We start from the raw sequence: 20,841 nt of genomic DNA, 5'->3' as shown, positions 1-20,841 counted from the left end.
TCAGGATTTCCTGATGTTTCCTGCCCGGGAGAGCAGCCTTGCTATCAGGGGCAGCAGCCCACCACTCCCTGACGTCAACTCTCCTTCCAATGAATGCGTTTCCTTTTCCTTTTGGGAAGACCAGATATCTTTCATCAGTCCCATCAACCCTGCCATTCTAACCCTGGCACCTCCTGTTCGGGAAGGAGCCGGTCAGATTAACCAGAAGGCAGCGGGTGAGGGCAGGAGGGGGAGGGGGGCCTCAGCGGACCGGCTTTCGAGTGACCAGGGGATCTCAAAGGGCAAGTGCCTTCTGGTTCAGGGTCATCAAGGTGTGAGTAGGGAACCCAGCAGCAGCAGTGGGGTCCGCCCTAGACTGCAGGCCCTCCGAGCAGCCTGGGGCACTCCCACATCTCCTCTCTGGGCCACCTGTGTCACCTGAGAGTGTCTTATCTCCTCTACTTGTTCCCACGAACCTGCCCAGATGAGATTTCCTGGTGGAAAGTGCTTATATTGTCATCACGTAAAAAAAAGAAGAAAAGATTGCTCAATTTCTGAAAACCATTATTTAAAATTTTTGCAACTTCTCCATGTGTGCGTCCTAGGGCAAAGTCATGGTTGCTTCATTCTGGTTGTAGCTCTGACAGTTTCAAACTAGCCAAGAAGGCCAGAGGCTCTAGCTGTGTGGCTTCAGAAGCGACTGGGTCATTGCCTGCTGTTTATATGTAATGTAAATACTTACTGGTTTAACTTACTGTGCTGTAATATCACCGTGTGTCAGTACAATTTATTCTATTTTATTTTAAAGATTTTATTTATTTATTAGAGAGAGAGAGTGAATGAGAGGGAGCATGAGCAGGGGGAGGAGCAGAGGGAGAGGGAGAAGCAGACCCCTTGCTGAGCAGAAAGCCTGACAGGACAGAAGGACAGACGACTCAGGGCTCGATCCAGGTACTTCAGGATTATGACCCAAGCCGAAGGCAGATGCTTAACTGACTGAGCCACCCAGGCGCCCCAGTACAAATTATTTTGGATCAGAAATCCCCAGTGGGACATTACTGTGGTTGTTTGTCTCACTTAATACCTCACCCTGCAAGCACTACATAGAAAAAGAAACTGCCAGCTCTTTCCAGGATGGGTAGGGTGCTCCTGTGGTCCCCACTGAGCACCATGGTGCAGGCATTCAGCGACTTGCCTCTGCAACCACCCTGTGTCCCAGGAGCTGTGCAAAAATGGAATCATGCAATGGACGGTCTCATTCTAGTTACTGGAAATTAGGAAATTTGATGATTCACCCCTTCTAACTCGGAAGAGTTGAATCAAATTCCACCTTGTGTTTGTAATGCGATCTAAATGTAAAGGAAAAATTAAAACAATCTGAAATGCTCGTTGCTTGTAAACAACTTGGAAAGTCTTGAATTGCACCAAAAAACTAATGTTAGCATTTTGGTGTATTTACTTTCAGTCTGTCTGTACACAATACTCCCTCTAATTTTTAATTTTCCCAATGAGATAAGCTCTATAATACTCGTTGGAAATTTGGGTTTTACACTTCATGTCATTAAACATTCTTCTGGGACGTAATTCTTTGTGGATGCCTGATCTTCCAACAGTGATGTACCATTATTTACTTCACTGTTTCACCAACTTTCCCACTGTTGATTGCCTCCATTTTGGGGGGTTTAAATATTTTATTTATGTATTTGACAGAGACAGAGAGAGAGAGCATAAGCAGGGGAGAGGCAGGCAGAGGGAAAGGGAGAAGCAGGCCCCTGGCGGAGCAGGGAGCCCGGTGCAGGGCTCATCCCAGGACACGGAGATCCTGACCCAAGGGGAAGGCAGATGCTTCACCGACTGAGCCACCCAGGGGCCCCTTCTTCCACATTTTTGATATCATGAACAATGCCAAGATGAACATTCTTGCAGGGAGCATGTAACGGACCTCCTTGGGATACCTGGGGGGACGTGGAATGCGGAATGTTTCGCATGCAGAGCGTCCACACCCTTGCACCCTCACAACTCCCCCCTGGGACAAGCCAAGTAGGATGTGACATCTCCCACCGTTCTCCTGGGTTTCCAAGTCTCAGTCCTTGTGGGTCCGCCAAGGAACCCCATGTTTCGGATCAGAGCCATCCCCCCCCCCCCCCCCCAGGATCCTGCAACAACTTCCTTTCGAAGATCAGCTACAGGGGGTGCTCCCGGCTCCATGGACGCGCGGCCCTCGGCTCGCAGGACCTTACGCTCCGGGGCCGACCCCGCGCACCTGCCTGCGAGTTTCGGTGCTGGTCGTGACCCGGTGGGCGCGAGCCCAGGACGCTCAGGAGCGCAAGTCGGGGGCCGCGGAGTGGGGGCGGTGAGGGACCTGGAAAGAAGAAGCTCAGCCCGCTGCGCCTGCGCCCCGCGCGCCGCTCGCACACCTGTGCCTGCCCCGCCCCCTCCCCGTGTCCGCGAGCGCAGCTGTCAATAAAGTTCTTGCGCGCCGGAAGCGGAAGCGCCGAGTCTCCATGGCGGCGGCGGCGGCTGCGGCGGGGCCGGTGCTCTGGAGGCGGCTGCTGGGCCTGCTGCCTGGCCGCCCCGGGCTGGCCGCGCTCCTCGGGCGCCTGTCGGACCGCCTGGGCAGGAACCGGGACCGCCGGCGCAGGAGGTGAGAGACGGCCGGAGTGGGGGCGAGGCCGCTGCCCTGCCTCCCTTCCGCGCCGGGAGTGAGCTCACGCGGAGTGGGGGGGTGGGGTGGGGAGGCGAGCGCGGGCTCCCCGGGGCCCCGGGCGGCGGGCGTTGGAAGGTCTGGTCGCGGGAGACGCAGCTTGCGTTCCGACGCGGGCCTTTCCTTGCGCGGTCCTGGCTGCTGGGTGGCTCGGCTGGGCTCGCAGTGCCTGGCCGGGATCCTGTGCGTGCAGCGCTTCGCACATCCTGCCCGAGAGGGCTGTGAAGCAATCCTGAGTCAGGGACTCTCAGGCCAGGGAAGAGGAACCACTCGGAACCCCCTTCACACTTTTCAAAGGGCCCGTGTTCTGGAAAAGTACTGAAGTGAGTTATGTAAGTGGTGGAGGAGGCTTTGAAGCAGTTTGTTCAGGCAGTGGTCTTTCTAAAGTCAACATTTGCCAAGAACATGCTGACCTAAGAGGCCTGTTGTTATTGCTGATGTTACAGGAAAAAAAAAAAAAGATTTCTTGTGTGCAAATGGTTTTCTTATCAGAGACTCAAGCCTTACACTTGACCCTTTAAAAGAAAAAAAAAAAAACAACTATCTTAGACGTGCATCTTTTAGAAGAGTTTGTATTATCTTAGATTTTATCTGTGCTACTTTGGTGAGGTGGGACCTCTTGGCTTTCGTGCACAGATCTGTGTTCCGGTCGTGCGTGCTGTCTCTACTTATGGGAAGGAACTTGCTTCATACTGGGTTACGGTGGATGATTTTCAGCAAAAATTCGACTTTGGTTCAGGGTAACTTTTAGGTGATAGCATCAGTATGGAGCCCTTCAGAAGCTTGCTGATCAGAATGACTTTAAGTTTCACATCAGCGAAACCCCGTGGGGGCGGGGCCGGGGAAGAGGTGGCCTCTGCATTTTCTGTAGTTGGTGTTTAGCCAAGACCTGGCCATTGCAGTGGGTGGTGAAATCAGATGACTTCTACATCTTGGCATCAAACCACTGGGAAATTTGGTTTAAGGTTTCAAGAAACGTTCTCTCCTCAAAGATGAGGTGTTCAGGCAGTTTTGTCATTTCCCTGTATGTGTTTAAACCATACGAAAAACACTTGTTAATTATTTAACATTGGAATTGACTGCTTAGGGATGTTGGGGCAATCTCTACAAATTCTTTTGAAAAAGACATTTCTTTTGAGTGTCTTTTGTCGGTGGTGGTGGGGGGAGAGGAGCAGTGTGGCAGTGGGAGTAGTCTAAACTGACTTCCCAAAGTCCTTTTTGTAAATGGATGCGGTAGGTGTGGCACCATATGTCTTTTTTTTTTTTTTAAGATTTTATTTATTTATTTGACAGAGACAGCCAGTGAGAGAGGGAACACAAGCAGGGGGAGTGGGAGAGGAAGAAGCAGGCTCCCAGCGGAAGAGCCCGACATGGGGCTCGATCCCGGAACCCCGGGACCACGCCCCGAGCCAAAGGCAGACGCTTAACGACTGAGCCACCCAGGCGTCCCGGCACCATATGTCTTTTTGGTGAAGCTGAGAGAAAGAGCTGTATCTCTTGGTCAACAATTAAACCAGAAACTCACTTAAAGAAATACAAGTTTTGTGTTTTATTTATTTGTTTATTTCTTTTTAATTTAAATTCAATTAGCCAACCTATAGTACATCATTAGTTTTTGATGTAGTGTTCACTGATTAGTTGCATATAACACCCAGTGCTTATGACATCACGTGTCCTCCTTAATGCCCATCACCTAGTACCCATCCCCCCACCCACCAAGTTTTTGTGTTTTAAAGAAATTTGTGGGTGTGCCTGGGTGGCTCAGTCAAACGTCTGCCTTCGGCTCAGGTCATGATCCCAGGGTCCTGGGATTGAGGCCCGTATCTGGCTCCATGCTTAGCGGGGAGTCTGCTTCTCCTTCTACCCCTCCCTCCCCTGCTCATGCTCTTGCTCTCAAAAATAAATAAAATCTTAAAAAAAAAAAAAAGAAATTTGTGTTTTATAATCCTTAGAATGTTTTGCTAGGACTGAAGATAAGTGCTTTGACTGTTGTTACAACACTGTGGCTTTCTTTTTTTTTTTTTCCCCCCTCTTGCCTTACTTGGTTTACAGATTTTCCCGACTCTGTGGCCTTGGTGTTTGGGGTTTCTCTAGTGTATCTGGCCACTCATCCTGTATTGGCTGCTGACTTTCGTTTCTCCCCCTTTAGTTGTACCTCACAACTCCTCATTCCCCGAATGGTGTGGTTTCTTGTAACTCTGATCATTGATTCATTGATAATAGTTCTGTGTAGTCATGAGCTGAGACTTTGTCAGAGTTTAGCTTGCCAGTCTGACTCACCTGTTAGGCGCCTGATGAACCCTCGTGGCTAACGAGAGGGGTGGAGGGAGGGTTCTTTCATTGCAGTGGCTTACATGTTAGTTACAGAGACAGCCACAGTGACAGAGAATGCTACTTAAAATTACTTCCAATTAGTGATCTAGAAATACTGTTGTGTTTTCTCTTGTTCAGGCATCTGACTCATCATCACTGTGGACTGCTGGGCTCATTCATGTATTCAGCATGCGTGTGTAGAGCACTGCTGTGCTAGGTACCAAGGAAGCAAAGATAAAGACCTAGCCCCATCTTCAAGGTGCTCAGACCCATAAGCTGACAGTGATAGTAGGGTAAGGTAGAAGGTCATGGCAGCATCTGAGAGGCACAGCAGGAGGTCACAGAAGGCTTCCTGGTGGGGGTGATCTCAGAGCTGTGTTTTGGAGTGTAGGAGCAGGCTGGGTAAGGAAGGGGGAGCTGGTGTTCAGGGAAGGGTGGTGAGTGGTGTGGGCTGATGATTGTAGCGGCCAAGGTGGAAGGCAGTTCTGAGACGCCCCAGGTTCCCAAGTCATTTCCAGGAGCCTAGTGGGGGTACTGAGTAGGGATGGGAGGAGGCAGAGGGAGGAGCCAGGAGCAAGCTTGTCCTCTGGGCGGAGACCCTGGGAGGCAAGCTCTGAGATTGCTTGTACAGTTTCCTTTGATGGTGGCCTAGGCCTGAGGTGGTATGGAGTGGAAGGGGTTAGAGTCAGCTCTGGTGCGGGAGGTGTAGGGGGGCTTAGGGGACTGCGTGGATGGAGTCACGCATCACTAAAACAGGGAATAAGAAAGGACTGGGCTTGGGGGGTGATGGTAAAGTGAGTTTGGGCATGTTAACTAGCATCTAGATGCGTCCGAGTAGAGGTGTCAGTGTGCAGCTGACTGACAGATCTGGAGCTCGGGAAGGGGAGACGGCACCTCGAGGTGGTGTGTAGGAGTCCGCAGACTCCAGGAATTGACTCGTTGTTTGGAGTAGATGGGACTGAGTGGGAAATGTGCCCGGTGGGCAGGAGTTCCTGATCTTGAGCTTGCCTGCCGTAGAAGGAAGTATTTTCTTTGTGGCCTCTTTCTCTAAAAACCCCAAACAGACGATTTTTAGCTGGAGCTGTACGTGCAGAAAGGGCTTTATTATTGAAACTCAAGTCCCGGGGTGCCTGGGTGGCTCAGTTGTTAAGTGTCAGCCTTCAGCCCAGGGCATGATCCCGGCGTTCTGGGATCGAGCCCCACGCCAGGCTCCTCTGCTGGGAGCCTGCTTCTCCCTCTCCCACTCCCCCTGCTGTGTTCCCTCTCTCGCTGGCTGTCTCTCTCTCTCTCTCTCTGTCAAATAAATAAATAAATAAAAACTTAAAAAAAAAAAAGAAACTCAAGTCCTGTTTTCTCTTCAGGGTGTGCGTGTGTGAGAGTTAGTGAGTTGAGTGTGAGAGGAGGTGGGGGGCTTCTAACCTCCCTGAGTTGTAAGAGGGAGACAGACAACCGGAAGACTGTTCTTTCAGTTAGATGTCTGACGTCATCGTGGCAGGTCAGCATACTCCGTCCGGTTCAGCTTGTTAGTAGTTTCCACTCTGAGGGACCACCAGATTTCCAGAAATGACTTCTTCTCTGAACTTAGTGATGCTTCTTACTTGTTAGCACTCAGCAGAGCGTCTCTTGGCTTCCAGTAGTAGAATGGGTGGGAGGGGGATATTTAGAATTAAAGCATAATTTCCCCAAATAATTCAAATTTGGTTTTACAGGGGATTGGAATAAGATTTACAACGGATGAAGGGCGCCTGGGTGGTGCAGTTGTTAGGAGGCTGCCTTCGGCTCAGGGCGTGATCCTGGCGTTCCGGGATCGAGTCCCACATCAGGCTTCTCCGCTATGAGCCTGCTTCTTCCTCTCCCACTCCCCCTGCTGTGTTCCCTCTCTCGCTGGCTGTCTCTCTGTCACATAAATAAATAAAATCTTTAAAAAAAAAAAAAAAGATTTACAACGGATGGATTTTTAAATTGTAGCTTTATTTTTTAAGATTTTATTTATTTAGTTGACAGAGAGGATGAGTGGGGGGGGCAGAGGCAGAGGGAAAAGCAGGCTCCCTGCTGCTTCCCGCTGAGCGGGGAGCCTGATGCGACTCGATCCCAGGACCCTGGGATCATGACCTGAGCCAAAGGCAGATGCTTAACCGACTGAGCCACCCAGGCGCCCCAAATTTTAGCTTTATCGAATTCATATGAACAGAAGTATCCCCTGAACACATTGCAGCTGGTGATGAATTAGGCAGGGTCAGTCGGTTGTGTGCTCCTAGAGAAATAGCAGCTAGCCTGGGATTGAAGTGTTCTGATAGATAATTCACTTATAAACATGTGATCTGATTCATGTAAACGAGTTCTTTTCAAGGCTGCTGGGAAGTCCGGCTGGTCAGAGCCTTTGGATTAGTTTGGTTCTCGTCAGACACTTCCCTTTGCCTGCTGCTTTGGCCCCCCGAGGTGTATTATGGGTTATGTTAGCTTTCTGGCCCCTGGATGCGATTGACTTCCTTTTGGGCAAGTCAAGAGGACAGTCATCTGGTCAGCATGTAGTCAGATGCTGGCAGCCTGGCCTCCCATGCAGGACTTCTTGTGGGAGTTCATCAGGCCGTTGGTCTTTTGTAAGCTACGGGAATTCACACTCAACTTCCCTTTCTTGGACTTGGGTGTTGCGTCAGTCAGGAAGGGCCGCCTGCTGCCGGGGACGCAGGAAGTACGGTGCCTTCGCGTAGTGGAGCTCTTCTCGGGAAGTGCTATGACTGTTGCTCTTTGCTCCTCAGCTCACTTTCTGACGCTTAAATGTGCATGACTGAGGGGGGAGGGTGGGTTTTTCTTAAAAAGTAGTTTCTGAAAATATTGCAGTCCACAGAACTTAGTTTCTTTTAAGAACTTCTTTTTTCATCATTTTTTACAGATTTGGGTGGGACCCAAGCCACAGAGCTTGTACCACAAATCTTATAGTTCCGGAAAAACTCATGGATTCAGAGCATGACAGAGCCCATCGTGGGGGCCACTGAGTTAATGCCCTGAGTACAGTCCAGGACAGAGAGTAGAACCCCTGTACTGTCTGTCGAGGGTTTGTGCTTCGTGTGGGAAGACATTCCTCCCGCATCACTGTGTTCTTTGTTCAGAGCCCAAGGTGCCCCCTTTTGGAAAGACCCTAAGAGGTTGGCCAGCTTACTTTTTTTTTCCCCACTGGTGGTGGGTGACACTCTGCAGCCCCTGGGGATCAGACTTGTGTCCTCTGAGGTGGAGAGGCCTTGGAGGGAACGTGTCTAAAGGGAAAGTGTAGACCTGGGTGTCGTTCTCTAGTATTTGTCTTTCTATTTCTTCCTCTTCCCCCTGCCCCCCTTCTCCTCCTCCTCTTCTTCTCCTCCTCCTCCTTTTTTTTTTTTTTTAAAGATTTTATTTATTTATGTGACAGAGAGACAGCCAGCGAGAGAGGGAACACAGCAGGCGAGTGAGAGAGGAAGAAGCAGGCTCCCAGCAGAGGAGCCCGATGTGGGACTCGATCCTGGAACGCTGGGATCACGCCCTGAGCCGAAGGCAGACGCTTTAACGACTGCGCTACCCAGGCGCCCCCCCTTCTTTTTTAAAGAGGGCGGGTGGGGGTGGGCAGAGAAAGAGGGAGAGAGAGAGAATCTTAAGCAGGCTCCACACCCAGAATGTAGCCTGACGTGGGGCTTGATCTCACCAACCTGAGATTGTGACCTGAGATGAAATCAAGAGTCAGATGCTTAACTGAGCCCCCCGGGCGCCCCTGCCTTTCTTTATTGGCATCTCGCCGCTGGCCCCGAGCTTGGTTGGACCTCCAGGCACATTGTTGCACATCCAGACAAAGGAAAAAATGCAAGGTGTGCCGGTATTTTTCCATGGAGCACACGCAGCTTCAAGATACTTGGTGAAATGGAAAACTCCTATCTCCTCACAAAAAGGAGAAATACCTTCTCTTTCCCCTGAGGCTCCCTGTGTCAATCGCTCTGTTGGGTTGTGTCTCAGTGGCTCTTCTGCTCTGTTTCCGAGTGGCTGATTATTCTGAACTCAAGTCCCACTGCCTTCCCAAACCTGGCAGGAGGGGTGGGCTGCCCTGTCCCACCTAGGCTTCTGCTGTCTTCACTTAGTGGCTGCCCCCCCCCCCGTCCCCACCCAGGCGCTCAGGGACAAGAGCATCCTTGGTTGAGGCGGTTCAGATGTGGATTTGTCTTAGAGATGTGGGAGGAAGCGTCCCTGCCCCGCGCGCCTCCCCGCCTTCACGCTCCCGTGCCCTCCCAGAGTCGCCCCGGAAGCCTGCCCCCACCCCGCCCGCACAGGTCTCTCCCTGGGTGGAGGAAGGGCCCCAGGTCAGGGGTCTTCAGCACTTAGACCCAGCCTGCTCCACAGTGCAGGGACCTTGCAGATTCCACGGGAAGCCTTAAATCCCGTGGCTGAACCTGTACCTGGAGTCGGGTGTCCTGGGGGTGGCCGGAGCCTGTCCTTCACAGAGCCCCCGCTTCATTTCACCATTTCACCTGTCGGCTGGGACCAGTTTGCAGTGCTTGCTGTCGTTGCCTCTGCCACTGGCTTGCCTGAGCGTCCCTAGGCGCTTGCCCTAGCCTTATTTTCCAAACTTCCGTGATATTCTGGAGTCGGCAGAAGCTATTACCTGGTCCCCTGCCCCCACCACTTCCTCTTCTTTGTAACTAGAAATGGGAGCTGGATGGTTCTAGAAAGATGATTCAGGGGAGTCGAGGTCTAGATGTGGAAATCGTGTATGTGTGTGCGGGTTTAGTTCTCTGAATGGTGTGTGTGACACGGCTCTGCTTTTTGGGTGAAGTAACCACAGCTGCTCAGATCTCTCGGGGCTTCGGTTCCTGACCTGGGACGTGTGGTTTCTTAGTAAGCCTCCCTGGGGTCGGGACTTGCCTGCGCAGGTGGTCGCCCCTGGAGACCGGGGTGACTGTGACATGGGGGTGCTGCTAGCACCGGGAGCCACCTTTTCTGGGAAGATTCCCAGGAGTTAGGCTGAGGAAAGCGGGAACTAACCCCCCATGGGCTTCTGGCTGAGGTGAAGGAAAACAGTGAGCCCCTAAGTGGACTTGGGCCTGCCTGCTTCTGCCCCAGCCGAGGCACTCCAGTGAGATTTTGAGTGTCACCCGTCCAGGTGTGGTCTCCCCCGGCCCATGCCGTCACTGAGGGCACCTTCATGAAACGCTCGGCTCCTTCTCAGGGCGCCTTCCTCTTCGGGTGTCTAGAAGTGCCGCTCGAGGGTTGGGTCTCCCCCTCCATGACTCCCTGCACCTAATTGGCTTTCGGCTCCTTCTCCTCTCTAGCAAAAATAAACCTGTCAGTACACAGATTAAACAGGAAGCCAACATAGAAAAGCCCTCAACAGCTCTTGGACCGAGGCCCTGGTGGAGCATTCCCAGGGAGAGCTGCCTGGCAGGGACGAGGCCTGCCCACGGTAGCCCGGGGCCCTGAGCCCGGCGCGCCCGAGCCTGCCCGGTGCCTCTCCGGGGCAGGATGGGGCTGACGGTGGGCCCTGGGTGCATGTGCCCTCTGGCCTGGCTGGGGACACCCTCCTGGGCTTTCCCGCGGATGGTGGTGCTCTCCAGCGCCGGCGGCATAACGTTTGCTCAGTCCCCTCCTTGCCCGGAGCAGCCCCTCCGCACGGCCTGCCTGGCCTCGCCAGGGACAGTGTCCTCAGGCCTCCCCGGCCGCTCAGCACCACCGGCTCCCCTTCCCGATCACTGGAAGACACATGCTGCACATTTCAACCTTTAGGTCATGGTGGCATTTTCCTCTTGCGTCGTTCTTGGATGGTTTCAAGTGTGTAAGCCTGTGAGGCCGCCAGGTGTGTGGGGGGCTGGGCTGCTCTTCGCTTGTGCCCCCCACAGGATGGAACAGCGCTGACACGAGGCCTGGGGTCGTGGCCCGAGCCGGCACTTGCCCTTTCTGGGTCGCCGTGTGCCGAGGATGTCTCTGAAGCTTCCTTTTGGAGCCGATCAGAATCTCCTGGCCCAGGGGAAGGATGCGAGGACCGACAGCGCGGTGGAGGGCGGGGGTGGGGGGCGTTAGCGGTCGCCCTGGTTCTTTTTCATACGGGTTGAGAGAGGCTAAGTGCCGTGAGGCTGGGAGATCTGTTGGTGTGGCGCTGCTGTGGGGTTTTCCACCTCAAACAGACCATGTTTAATTAATGAATATTAGACTTTAGGCCCCCTCTGGGGCTTCAAATTGATAGAGTGTTGTGCAGACTTTCCCATTGTCTCGTGGTTTTCCATTGGACCAAAGGATCTTTCCCTCTCCTCCTGGAAGTTAGCTTTGAGCACAGCAGGAATAAGGCCTCCGGTTTGGGAAATCGAGGCAGCAGTCCCTAGTTTACGCATCTAAGCCTTTCCTTTGTGAGCTGCAGCTCATCCCCTGGAAGCCAGAGAACCTCAGCAAGCTGGTCACCCCCCGTCTGAGACCGAGAAAGTGTAGCCGCTCTCCCCACTCTGCACCTTGGGGCGCCAGGCCAGTCCCTAACTTCCCAGGATCTGGAGAGCCGTTACCTTCCAGCCGTTGACTAAAGTTTTCTTGGCAGTGAGTCGGCTGGGACAGACCAGTGGGCTTTCTGGGAAGCACAGCTGTGGGCCATCTGGCGTCTGTGTAGGGACGTTTGCGGGCCCTGGGAAGATTCAGCGCTTTATCATGAGGCAAGTGAATGAAGTCATCTTCCTGGAATCTGTGACCCTTCAGGCCTTGGGGTGTGCAAGCGCCCTTTCCGCAGAGCCCCCCTCGGAGCTGCAGTAGAAGGGCACACACCGCAGAGGATTTTCCTGCTGCTGTTGCTGGAGTTGAGAGTAGGGCCGGGCTTGTGCGGGGCTCTGCGTCTGTTGCCCCTCCCCGTCCCCACGGGGCGGGCAGCAGACGTGTGGTTCACGGGCAGGACCTCGGTTGCTGCTGTCTCTGCCTCAGTGGAGTGGAGCCGGCCGGTGGGGGCGGGGGTGCAGCTTTACGTGGCGTGAGCCCCGAGGCCGACGTGGCCAGGGCTGAAGGGGCAATTCTTGCCACCACCGAGATGGCCCCCCTCCCCCAGGCTCTTCCTGCTCCAGCTCTTCTCTCTACAGCCGAGTATTCAAGAGAAAACTTCGGTTTTCTGGGTCCTTCCCTAAATAAAAGCTTCGTTTATCTCCGCAGCCCTGCAGCTGGGGGCCTGGGTTGCAGCGGTCACCCTCCTCCCAGACTCGCCCTGGCTCCAGGTAGCCATCAGCGGCTCCTGCAGGCTGGCTGGTGGGGCGCCCTGGTGTTGACCGTGCGTGGTTTCTGTGAGTTTACTTGTGGCTGCTCTAAATTTGGAGCTGTTTGGAGCCCACTGCAAGTTGGGGTTTATCATAGGCATTGGCACTTCTCAAGTTGCTCAGCGAGTAGCGGCTGAAGGAAAAGCCCTTTTGCAGTTTGCTTGGGCTCACTTAAAATGGTCTAGAGAATCTGAAATTGGTTAAAAAAAAAAAATTCCTGCCCCCCCCCCCCCCAGTAGCTGAGAGGGACTTCAAGGAAGTGTTTGAGAAGTATGACCCTTTGCGTGTCTCTCTAACCAGGTCACCATGGCTGCTGTTGGCTCCTCTGCTGTCCCCAGCTGTCCCTCAGGTCACCTCCCCTCCTTGCTGCCTGTGTCCGGAGGGTGTGCACAGGTTCCAGTGGATCCGAAACCTGGTCCCCGAGTTCGGGGTCTCCAGTTCCCACGTCAGGGTGCTTTCTTCCCCGGCAGAGTTTTTTGAGCTCATGAAGGTAAGTAGTGTCCGTAGGAGAGAGGGGTGGACGCTTGAGTGGAGGCTTGGGGGCGTGAGGATGGGTGAGTCCTGAGCAGAAGTGCCTTCTGTTCTGGAGGTTTCTGATGGCTGCTCGGCTTCTTGCTGTGGGTTCTTCTCCCTGTTAGGTTTTCAGCCTCACAAATGCTTGAGTTGTGCCATCATCAGAGGCTCCCCCGCGTGGCTGATGTCTCAGGTAGGGTAGCTCAGAGCGTGTGGGCAGTGAAGGGCAGGTCCTGGATTTTGACTCTTACGAACAGATGGATTCCGTCGGTTCCATCGGAAGGGAGGTTATTGCGGGCGTGTGGGCGTCCTTGCTAGCGATGTCGGGGGCTAAAAGGAACCTTCTTACTGTAGTCACGGCATGACAGAGCCCTCCCCTGCAAACATGTCCAGAACACAGTGGTGTCATCTTGGTAGGCAGGGCGTACGGGGAGTGAAGACTCAGCTGTGAGCCGTGGATGAGACTGACGTGTAGGAAGTGGCTGGAATTCTCTTGTTGGTGAGGAGGCTTTATGGATCACTGGAAAATTTGGACACCTGGTTTTAGGCCTTATGATCCCTGTTCTTTCCTGTGACTTTGTCTAAAGTTTGTGCCTTCTCTGTCCTGGTAGAGATGCTGACCTTCGCATTTGAGGGGTCGAGCTTTCAGTACTCAGGTGTTTGTGGCCCATCTATTACTCGAGGTGAAACCGCTAATTGGAATAAGTAATTTGAAACTGATTAATTTTTATTAACATAAACCCTCTGGGTTCACATTAGCAGTGATGTTAGAATTAAGGTGTGATGAGGTCAGACAGGCAGAATGGTGGTGGGTAATAGGAAATACGTGTAGAGATGAATTTTTCTGCAGAATGAACTGTACTTGATTTGAATACTTGTACATTCTCCTTTTGCCCTGTTGTTCTGTAGGTCCACACTCAGCTTTATTTCTGACCGGCTCCTTCCAGAACGCATTCTGCGTGCGTGCGTGTGTGTGTGTGTGTGTGTCTGTGTGTCTGTGTCTGTGTACGTGCTCTCCGCTCTTCCCTGCGCTCCTCATCTGTCCTGTGCATCTTTTTTGTGAAGAACTGATACTTAGCTGGTTTGCTCTTTGCTCCTATTTGGTTCTCTGTTTGGCTTGAAGAAACAGGTTTTGCAGAGGCGGTTCTTCGTGTTTTAGTCAGCTCCGGGTGAAGGACTGGCTGAGTCTCCGAGTGGCCGTCCCCTGGCTGCGCACCTGCCTGGGTGGGGCCGTGGAGGACAGGAAGGGCCCCGGGGCTTGGCGCAGCAGGCTGGGAGGAAGCCCTTCTCTCCTGCCCTTTGAATCGAGTCCCGGGCGGGCAGATTCCCACACAGGGATTGCGTGGAGCGGGATGTGTCTTTCCCGGGCCCACAGAGCGGCCTTGTTCCCTGAGACGAGAGTGCAGCCTGCCGTCTGCCTGGCCGGCGAGCCCTCGTTCCAGTGCCTGAGCCGAGGTACCTGTACCGGGGTCACTGTTCGCTCTGTGTCCTCGCGTTCCCTTCAGGCCTCTGCTTCCCAAATAACCAAACAGAGGAGACGGCGAACTAGGGACATTCTGTTGTGCTTTCCTGGTCTGCAGGCTTTGTGCCAGCGTGTTCGTGTGTGCCTGTGGTCGGGGCGCCCCTCCTGTGCAGGCCGTGTGGGCTGTGGGTCGGAAAGCAGGCGTGTGCCCTGCTTCCTGCCTCCCTCCTTCTGCCAGGCCTGGCCCCCCTGCTCTCCTTCCAGAGTGTGACCTTGGCAGGGCTGCCCATCTTTCTGCCCCCCCACCCCCAGGGCAGAGTGCTTCGAGCTCCGGAGGGGGTCATCGGTGCCCACGCTGCAGCAGGTCTAGAGAGAGCACTCTGTGCGGACTGAGGTGACACAGTCATCTTTGCCTGCTGGGCTGTTCTGTCCTTGGGCCTGGGGACCTGTCTGCGCTTCAGAGGAGACGCGTGCCCGCTCATTATGAAACCCAGCCATGCAGGGACGGACGGGGGCAGAGTGGCACGTGCGTTGGCACCCACACTCCCCTCCGCTCTGCCCCTCAGGGACCGCTCTCTCGCGCCCTGCCCGTGCCCCACGGGACACCCCCTGCGGGCTGTGCACGGCTGTGCTTTGAGCCCGGGGCAGTGACTGCTTCACTCCCAGCAGGATGTGGCGGGCGTTGTGTCAGGTCGCTGTCACACCTCCTTCACCCTTCCCATGGCTGCGTCGTGTCTCGTACAGTGAGGTCATGTCTCTCGGAGTAGTTCGCGTTAGCGTCGCAGGCCTTACTTGGGCGGTTTCCGGGAGCGTGGGGCTGGCTTCCGATATCAGGAGGTCGTGCCGAGCGTTCCGTGGGAGATCTCAGTGAGCTGTGGAAGCCGTGGCCGTGACCCGTGTCTCCTCTTTCAGGGCCAGATCAACGTGGCCAAGAGACGGGTGGTGATGGCGTCGCTCTACCTGGGGACCGGGCCTTTGGAGCAGGAGCTGGTAAGGTTCGAGGTGCCGGGGGGCTGGGGTCGAGCCGCGTGCCGGCCATGGCAGGAGGGCCACGGCAGGAGGGCCACGGCAGGAGGGCCGCTGTGGGGCTGCTCGCCCGCCCTGCGCGCCATGCCCGGGGCTCTGAGGCTGCGGCCCGCTGCCCGTGTTCGTGTGGCCCGTGGGTTAAGAATGGTTTTTGCATTTTCAAATGACTGGAAAAAAATCAAAAGGAAGAGAATGTTTGTGACCCAGGGAGAGCATGTGAAATTCGGATTTCTGTGTCTGTAAGTCCGCTTTGTCATGGCGCAGCCGTGCTCGCTCACAAACGTACGGGGTAGCTGCCCCTGCGGCGGGACGGGTGTTGTGACGGAGCCCGTCCGCCCCCCAGGCCCAGCCCTTTGCAGGAGAGACTTTCTTTCTTTCTTTTCTTTCTTTCAAGATTTTATTTATTTATTTGACAGAGAGAGACAGCCAGCGAGAGAGGGAACACAAGCAGGGGGAGTGGGAGAGGAAGAAGCAGGCTCCTAGCGGAGGAGCCCGATGTGGGACTCGATCCCAGAACGCTGGGATCACGCCCTGAGCCGAAGGCAGACGCTTAACTACTGCGCCACCCAGGCGCCCCAGGAGAGACTTTCTGAGTCCGTCCTAGACAAGTGGACTGATGCAAGGTTGGGCTGGGGCCAGGTGCCGGTACGTGGCCCACCCGCCCCACCTAGACTGGGCATCCCGCGCCGGTGGCCTGCCGCGAGCGGGCGGGATGGGAGGGAGCGCACATGCCGGTTTGCTCAGGGGTCCTGCGTGCTCTGCGCCGCCATCTGTAGGCGGCCTCCTCGTGAGTGTGCGACACCGTTCTCTTGTCTTGTCGTCTCCTTGGGATGGCTTTCCACTCTGAGGCTGTGAAATGGGCCTGGTGGCCACAGTGTTTCCTCTGGGTTCCTCCTTGTCTGGAAACCCCCAGGTAGGAGCTGGGAAATACCGGGGCTGGGTGCAGAGAATGGGGGGACGGTGGGTCAGCAGAAGCACTTCTGTGCCCCCCTCTCCCTCCCAGGCAGGGAAGTCTTCATCTGTCTTCAGGACATGCTTCTAGCTGCAAGCTCGGGAAGCCTGTTTGTTCTTCTGGGAGAAGAATGTCATGTCCATGGAGAGCGGCCAGTGGGCAGGTTGTGTCTCGGATTCATTGGGTCAGCAAATATTTGCCGAGTGCTGTCCGTGTGTAGGCACTGTTTGCTGTGTGTCTGTGGGGATTGTCTGTTGAAACGTGCGAGAGCTGGTGTCTTAGAGAGCCTTTCCAAGAGCGGCAAGGTCCAGACTGCTTGGGCAACGTATCTCTGACCCACAGACACTCTCTTCTTGAGAAGCCTGGCTGGACGAGGGTGCCAGCGGCACCTTCTGGTTACTGTTACTGGTCTCCTGAAGAAGTCTCATGGTGTTGACTCTTGAGCTCTTCAGTGCATGTGTGTGTTCCAAGAGGATGTGGTGGGGGTCGGGGCGCGTTACCTGGCAAGTTTTTTTTTTTTTTTTAAAGTAGGCTCCACACCCAGCATGGAACCTGATGTAGGGCTTGAACGCACAACCCTGAGATCAAGACCTGAGCCGACAACCAAGAGTCAGATGCTTAACTGACTGAGCCACCCAGGCGCCCCTTGATCTGTTCTTTTAATACATAATCGTGTTTTTGGATCTTATACTTCTGTTCTTTTGGGGTTCTTTCCTTGATAGGTAGATTGCCTGGAAAGCACTCTGGAAAAGTCACTCCAAGCCAAGTTCCCTTCAGACCTCAAGGTGTCTATCCTCTTGGACTTCACACGGGGCTCAAGAGGTGGGTCTGGCACACTCCCTGCCTGCCCTGACGCTTCCTCTTTCAGAGCCCTTGTTCAGGAGTTACGCTTTTGCGCACCCCCCCCCCCCCCCCCAGCAAAAGCAAGGATGTTTGAAGACAGCGCAGACTGCCTGGTTGCCCATCAGCATTCCTTCTGTAGCAAGTGACTGGAAGCCCAAGGAAAAACAACTTGGGCAAAAAGAGAGGCCGTTTTCGACTCCAATTACTGACCTTTTTTGGGTGGGTCATGATCTGGGGGTCTGGCTTGTCACCAGGACGCAGCTGCTGGCCCTCCTTTTGGGCTGGCTTTATTCTCAGGCTCCATGTAGTGACCTCTGGCAGCCCCAGGCGCATCTGGCCATGACATTTTGTCCATCGGAAGAGAGTCTGCTTCCTGAGGGTCAGACCAGAGCTCCTGACTGACCTGCCGTGGGCCATGCACTGGGGCTCTGCGTGTGCTGCCCGGCCCCGTCTAGGCCTGGGTGCCCTCCCGTGGAGCTGGGGCGAGCTTTCGGGGTGGGTAGGGCCATCATTACCCAGAGTAGGAACGCTAAGGGTGGAGTGGGGTGGTGCCCCTAGGAGGAGGTTTGGGGTGTGATTCCCAGGAGGAGGGAGAATGGGTGCTGGGTACTAAAATGACAGATGTCTGCTGCCCCGAACGCCCAGTCTTGTTCTGAGATGTGTCCGTGTCCAGAGCAGAATTTGGTCTGAGGTCCTCCAGCTCACGATGGTGCCAGGGGTTCTGGCCGATTTGGGTGGACAGCGCAGGCAAATGTGGGCCCACGGTGGGCGGTTCCTCCCCATGCAGGCTGGTATCTTTCTGGTGTGAATCGCCTGTCCTTTTTCTTTCGCTCACCCCTGTATTTAGGTAGGAAGAACTCCCGCACAATGCTGCTCCCGCTGTTACAGAGGTTTCCAGAACAGGTCCGCGTCTCTCTCTTCCACACGCCTAACCTCCGTGGACTTCTCCGGCTCCTGATCCCTGAGCGCTTCAATGAGACGATCGGCCTGCAGCACATGAAAGTGTACCTCTTTGACAACAACGTCATCTTGAGTGGGTGAGTCTGCTGCCTTCTGTCAAGGACCTCCCCTTAGTACCGTCCGGGGCGGAAGTTAGCGGAACACGGAGAAGGAACGTCCATCTCCTCAGGTCTTCAAGGACGTGGCCATACGTTTCTAGTCTAGTTGTCATACTGCCTCAGTGTCATCCATGACACCACATGTGCCGTGGCCGCTGGAAGCCCACCCCGGGTGCTCAGAAGGGAGCCCTGGCTTCTTGAGCACTTCCTGGGTGCTCGGACCCACACACACCTGGGTGTGCTGTCGCATGCCGTCCTCGCGGAGACCCACGTAGTGTTTTCCTCACTTTGTGCGTGAGAGACTAGAGAGGACAAATGACTTTCTCAGGCAGAGCCAGGAACACAGAAGAAACAAACCACAGAACCACCATGGCAGTCTGGGTCCTTTTCATGCTGAAACGCGGGCCCTGGGGTGAGCCCCGGCGGGCAGTTGGCTTTGTGAGTGTCATTCTTTTTCCAGCTGATTGTTGCCTCAGGGGCGTCGCTCTGTGGCTCCCTCCTTTGTGTCACCTCATGCCACTCTTGCCTCGTCTTACATGAGTGGCCACGCTTAGGGTCGGCTGCTGCCGTGGGGTCCTGACCCGTGTCTGTCGCCGCCCTGGTCACGCTAGTTTCCTGGCACCCGCTGTCGCACCCTCTCCGGCCTGAGTCCTCACCCGCCTCTTTCCTCCCTGCAGCGCCAACCTGAGCGACTCCTACTTCACCAACCGCCAGGACCGCTACGTGTTCTTGCAGGACTGCGCCGAGATCGCAGACTTCTTCACGGAGCTGGTGGATGCGGTGGGGGACGTGTCCCTGCAGTTGCAGGGAGATGACACGGTGCGCGCGGTGGAGGGGATGGTGCACCCTTACAAAGGTACGGCCCGCTCCGCTGCCCTCCTGAGCTTGCAGGGGGTGGGGTGAGGGCTGAGAGGAGCACACCTCTAGGAGCCTTACTGCGGGCTGGCGGGACTTGGGTGGCAGAGCCTCATTCTGCTTTTGTTTCTGAGGCCAGACAGAGGTGACTCACTGGCCACCAGTCATGCCCTGTGGGTCCAGGGAAGGTGGGAGTGTGGGCTTCGGCCTGGGCCTGGGGGAGGAAGCCAGGGGCCAGCCCTGCACTTCCAGGAAGCAGCCTGCTCACTGACGGCCCTCCCCAGGGCCGGTTCCCCAGTGGGGGCTCTGTGGCTCTCAGCTCTGCTGAGGTCTGTGGCCTCCTGCCTGGAAAGTGAAATGGGAGAGCCCTCAGCTCTGCTCCCTGGAAACAGGCAAACCCTGGCAGCTAGTGTTCCTGGGGGCATTTGCATTCCTGTGATTCCTGTGGCTTCCTGGTGGCCTTTGGGAAGGCCTGCTGCTGAATTTGCAACAGTGTCAGCACTGCGGGGAGGGGCAGACCCTGACCTTATAAGGAGAAGAGCCCCCGTCCTGGGCGTCAGGGGAGCCCGGGCCCTGGAGCCAGTCTGTGACGGGGTGGGGTGGGGGGCTGCCCTGCCTGCTGCTAGCCTGGACGCTCAGTTATTACATTATTTTGAATTTTTATCAATAAAAAAATTTGTGGAAATTTGTTTTTTCTTGTTACATGAGTGCCTATGTATTATTCTCCATTTTGCCCTTTGGTTCGTGAAGCCCGAAATACTTAATCTCTGGCCCATAAAAGAAACACTTGTCAAACCCTGGTCTAACTTTACAGGCCAGGCTCGAATGTGCAGAGAAGTAGGCCCCACGTTCTGGGAAGCATGAGTCAACATGCTCAGGGGGCAGGTAGGGGCGCCTGGGCAGGCGCAGATGTGCTCAGGGGACCAGGGCAATTCAGAAGGAGTGAACGGATGTCGGGGACACTCGCGACACTCAGAAGGACGGCCTGAGACATAGAGGGGCTGGAGGGCTGCCACCTCCCCCATGGGTGCTGCTGTCAGGGAGGGAGGGTTTGCACAGGCCATCCCTCCCCCTGTCCCCGGCTGTGAGCACGTGAGTGTGTCCTCCTGTTTCTCTTTGATCCTGGCTCAGCCTTCCCTGAGGCTTGCTGTTTGCTCAGCTGCCCGGAGGGCCAGCTCTGGGCAGCTCGGACATTCTCGGTTCTCCCATCGTTGTCATTCTGTGCACTTCTGCTCGTTACCCACTCCCTGCTCACGCTGTGCTTTTGGTTTTGTCCTCACTTCTCAGGTTGGATGCTGGCTTGTTAGCGTTCAGGCTTGTCTGCTGATAGCATTTATGGTCATTTCTCATCAGTCCCTGGACGGCTGCCTGTCTCCAGGGTCTTGTGTAGACACAACAGGGCCCCAGCCTGCCTGTCGTCGTACTGCCCCTCGGGGCCCCACTCCCAGTGTCCCACCGCGTGGAGGTTGCTCAGTCCACGGTTGTGCCCGTGCTTTGTGGCTCACACTCACACGTGCCTTTATCGTTAAACCTTCTCACTGAAGTGCGCCCTGAACACCAGCCTCGGGTGTGCGGTTCACATGCACGTGCATCGGGGGCCGGCTCCCAGAAGCCCCCTCCGGTCCCCTCTCAGGCACTGCAACCCAAGGTTCCACTCCCTTGATTTCTGTCGTCCTCAAGTCGTCTGGCCTGTTTTTGAACTTTTTATAGGGGCGTCTGGCTGGCTCAGTCGGTAGAGCATGTAACTCTTGATCTTGGGGTTGTGAGTTCGAGCCCCACGTTGGATGTGGAGAGGACTTAAAATCTTAAAAAAAAAAATGAACTTTTTATGAGTGGAACTGGTAGAGGCCTTTTCACGTTCCCTGGTGCAGGCTCTTCGTGGCCTTTCCTTGGACGTCGAT

The 20,841-nt window shown here is 55.0% G+C and overlaps 1 protein-coding gene across 2 annotated transcripts in view; it reads left to right on the top strand.

Annotated features, from left to right (window-relative positions):
• Positions 1-2,466: 2,466 nt before the first annotated feature.
• The window catches only part of PGS1 (phosphatidylglycerophosphate synthase 1), a 37,924-nt gene continuing 19,549 nt past the window's right edge, over positions 2,467-20,841 (top strand). For both annotated transcript variants that reach the window (XM_026484225.4, XM_048226673.2), the window contains exons 1-6: positions 2,467-2,623; positions 12,532-12,721; positions 15,119-15,196; positions 16,907-17,006; positions 17,875-18,064; positions 18,763-18,941. In XM_026484225.4, coding sequence (XP_026340010.2) covers positions 2,484-2,623; positions 12,532-12,721; positions 15,119-15,196; positions 16,907-17,006; positions 17,875-18,064; positions 18,763-18,941 — 877 coding nt within the window. In that variant the 5' untranslated portion in view covers positions 2,467-2,483. The remainder of the gene's footprint in view (positions 2,624-12,531; positions 12,722-15,118; positions 15,197-16,906; positions 17,007-17,874; positions 18,065-18,762; positions 18,942-20,841) is intronic.

Source organism: Ursus arctos, unplaced genomic scaffold (assembly GCF_023065955.2).
Source record: "Ursus arctos isolate Adak ecotype North America unplaced genomic scaffold, UrsArc2.0 scaffold_24, whole genome shotgun sequence".
Classification (NCBI taxonomy): Eukaryota; Metazoa; Chordata; class Mammalia; order Carnivora; family Ursidae; genus Ursus; species Ursus arctos.
The sequence above is the reverse complement of the archived record's forward strand: the minus strand, read 5'-3'. Positions and strand labels throughout refer to the sequence as shown.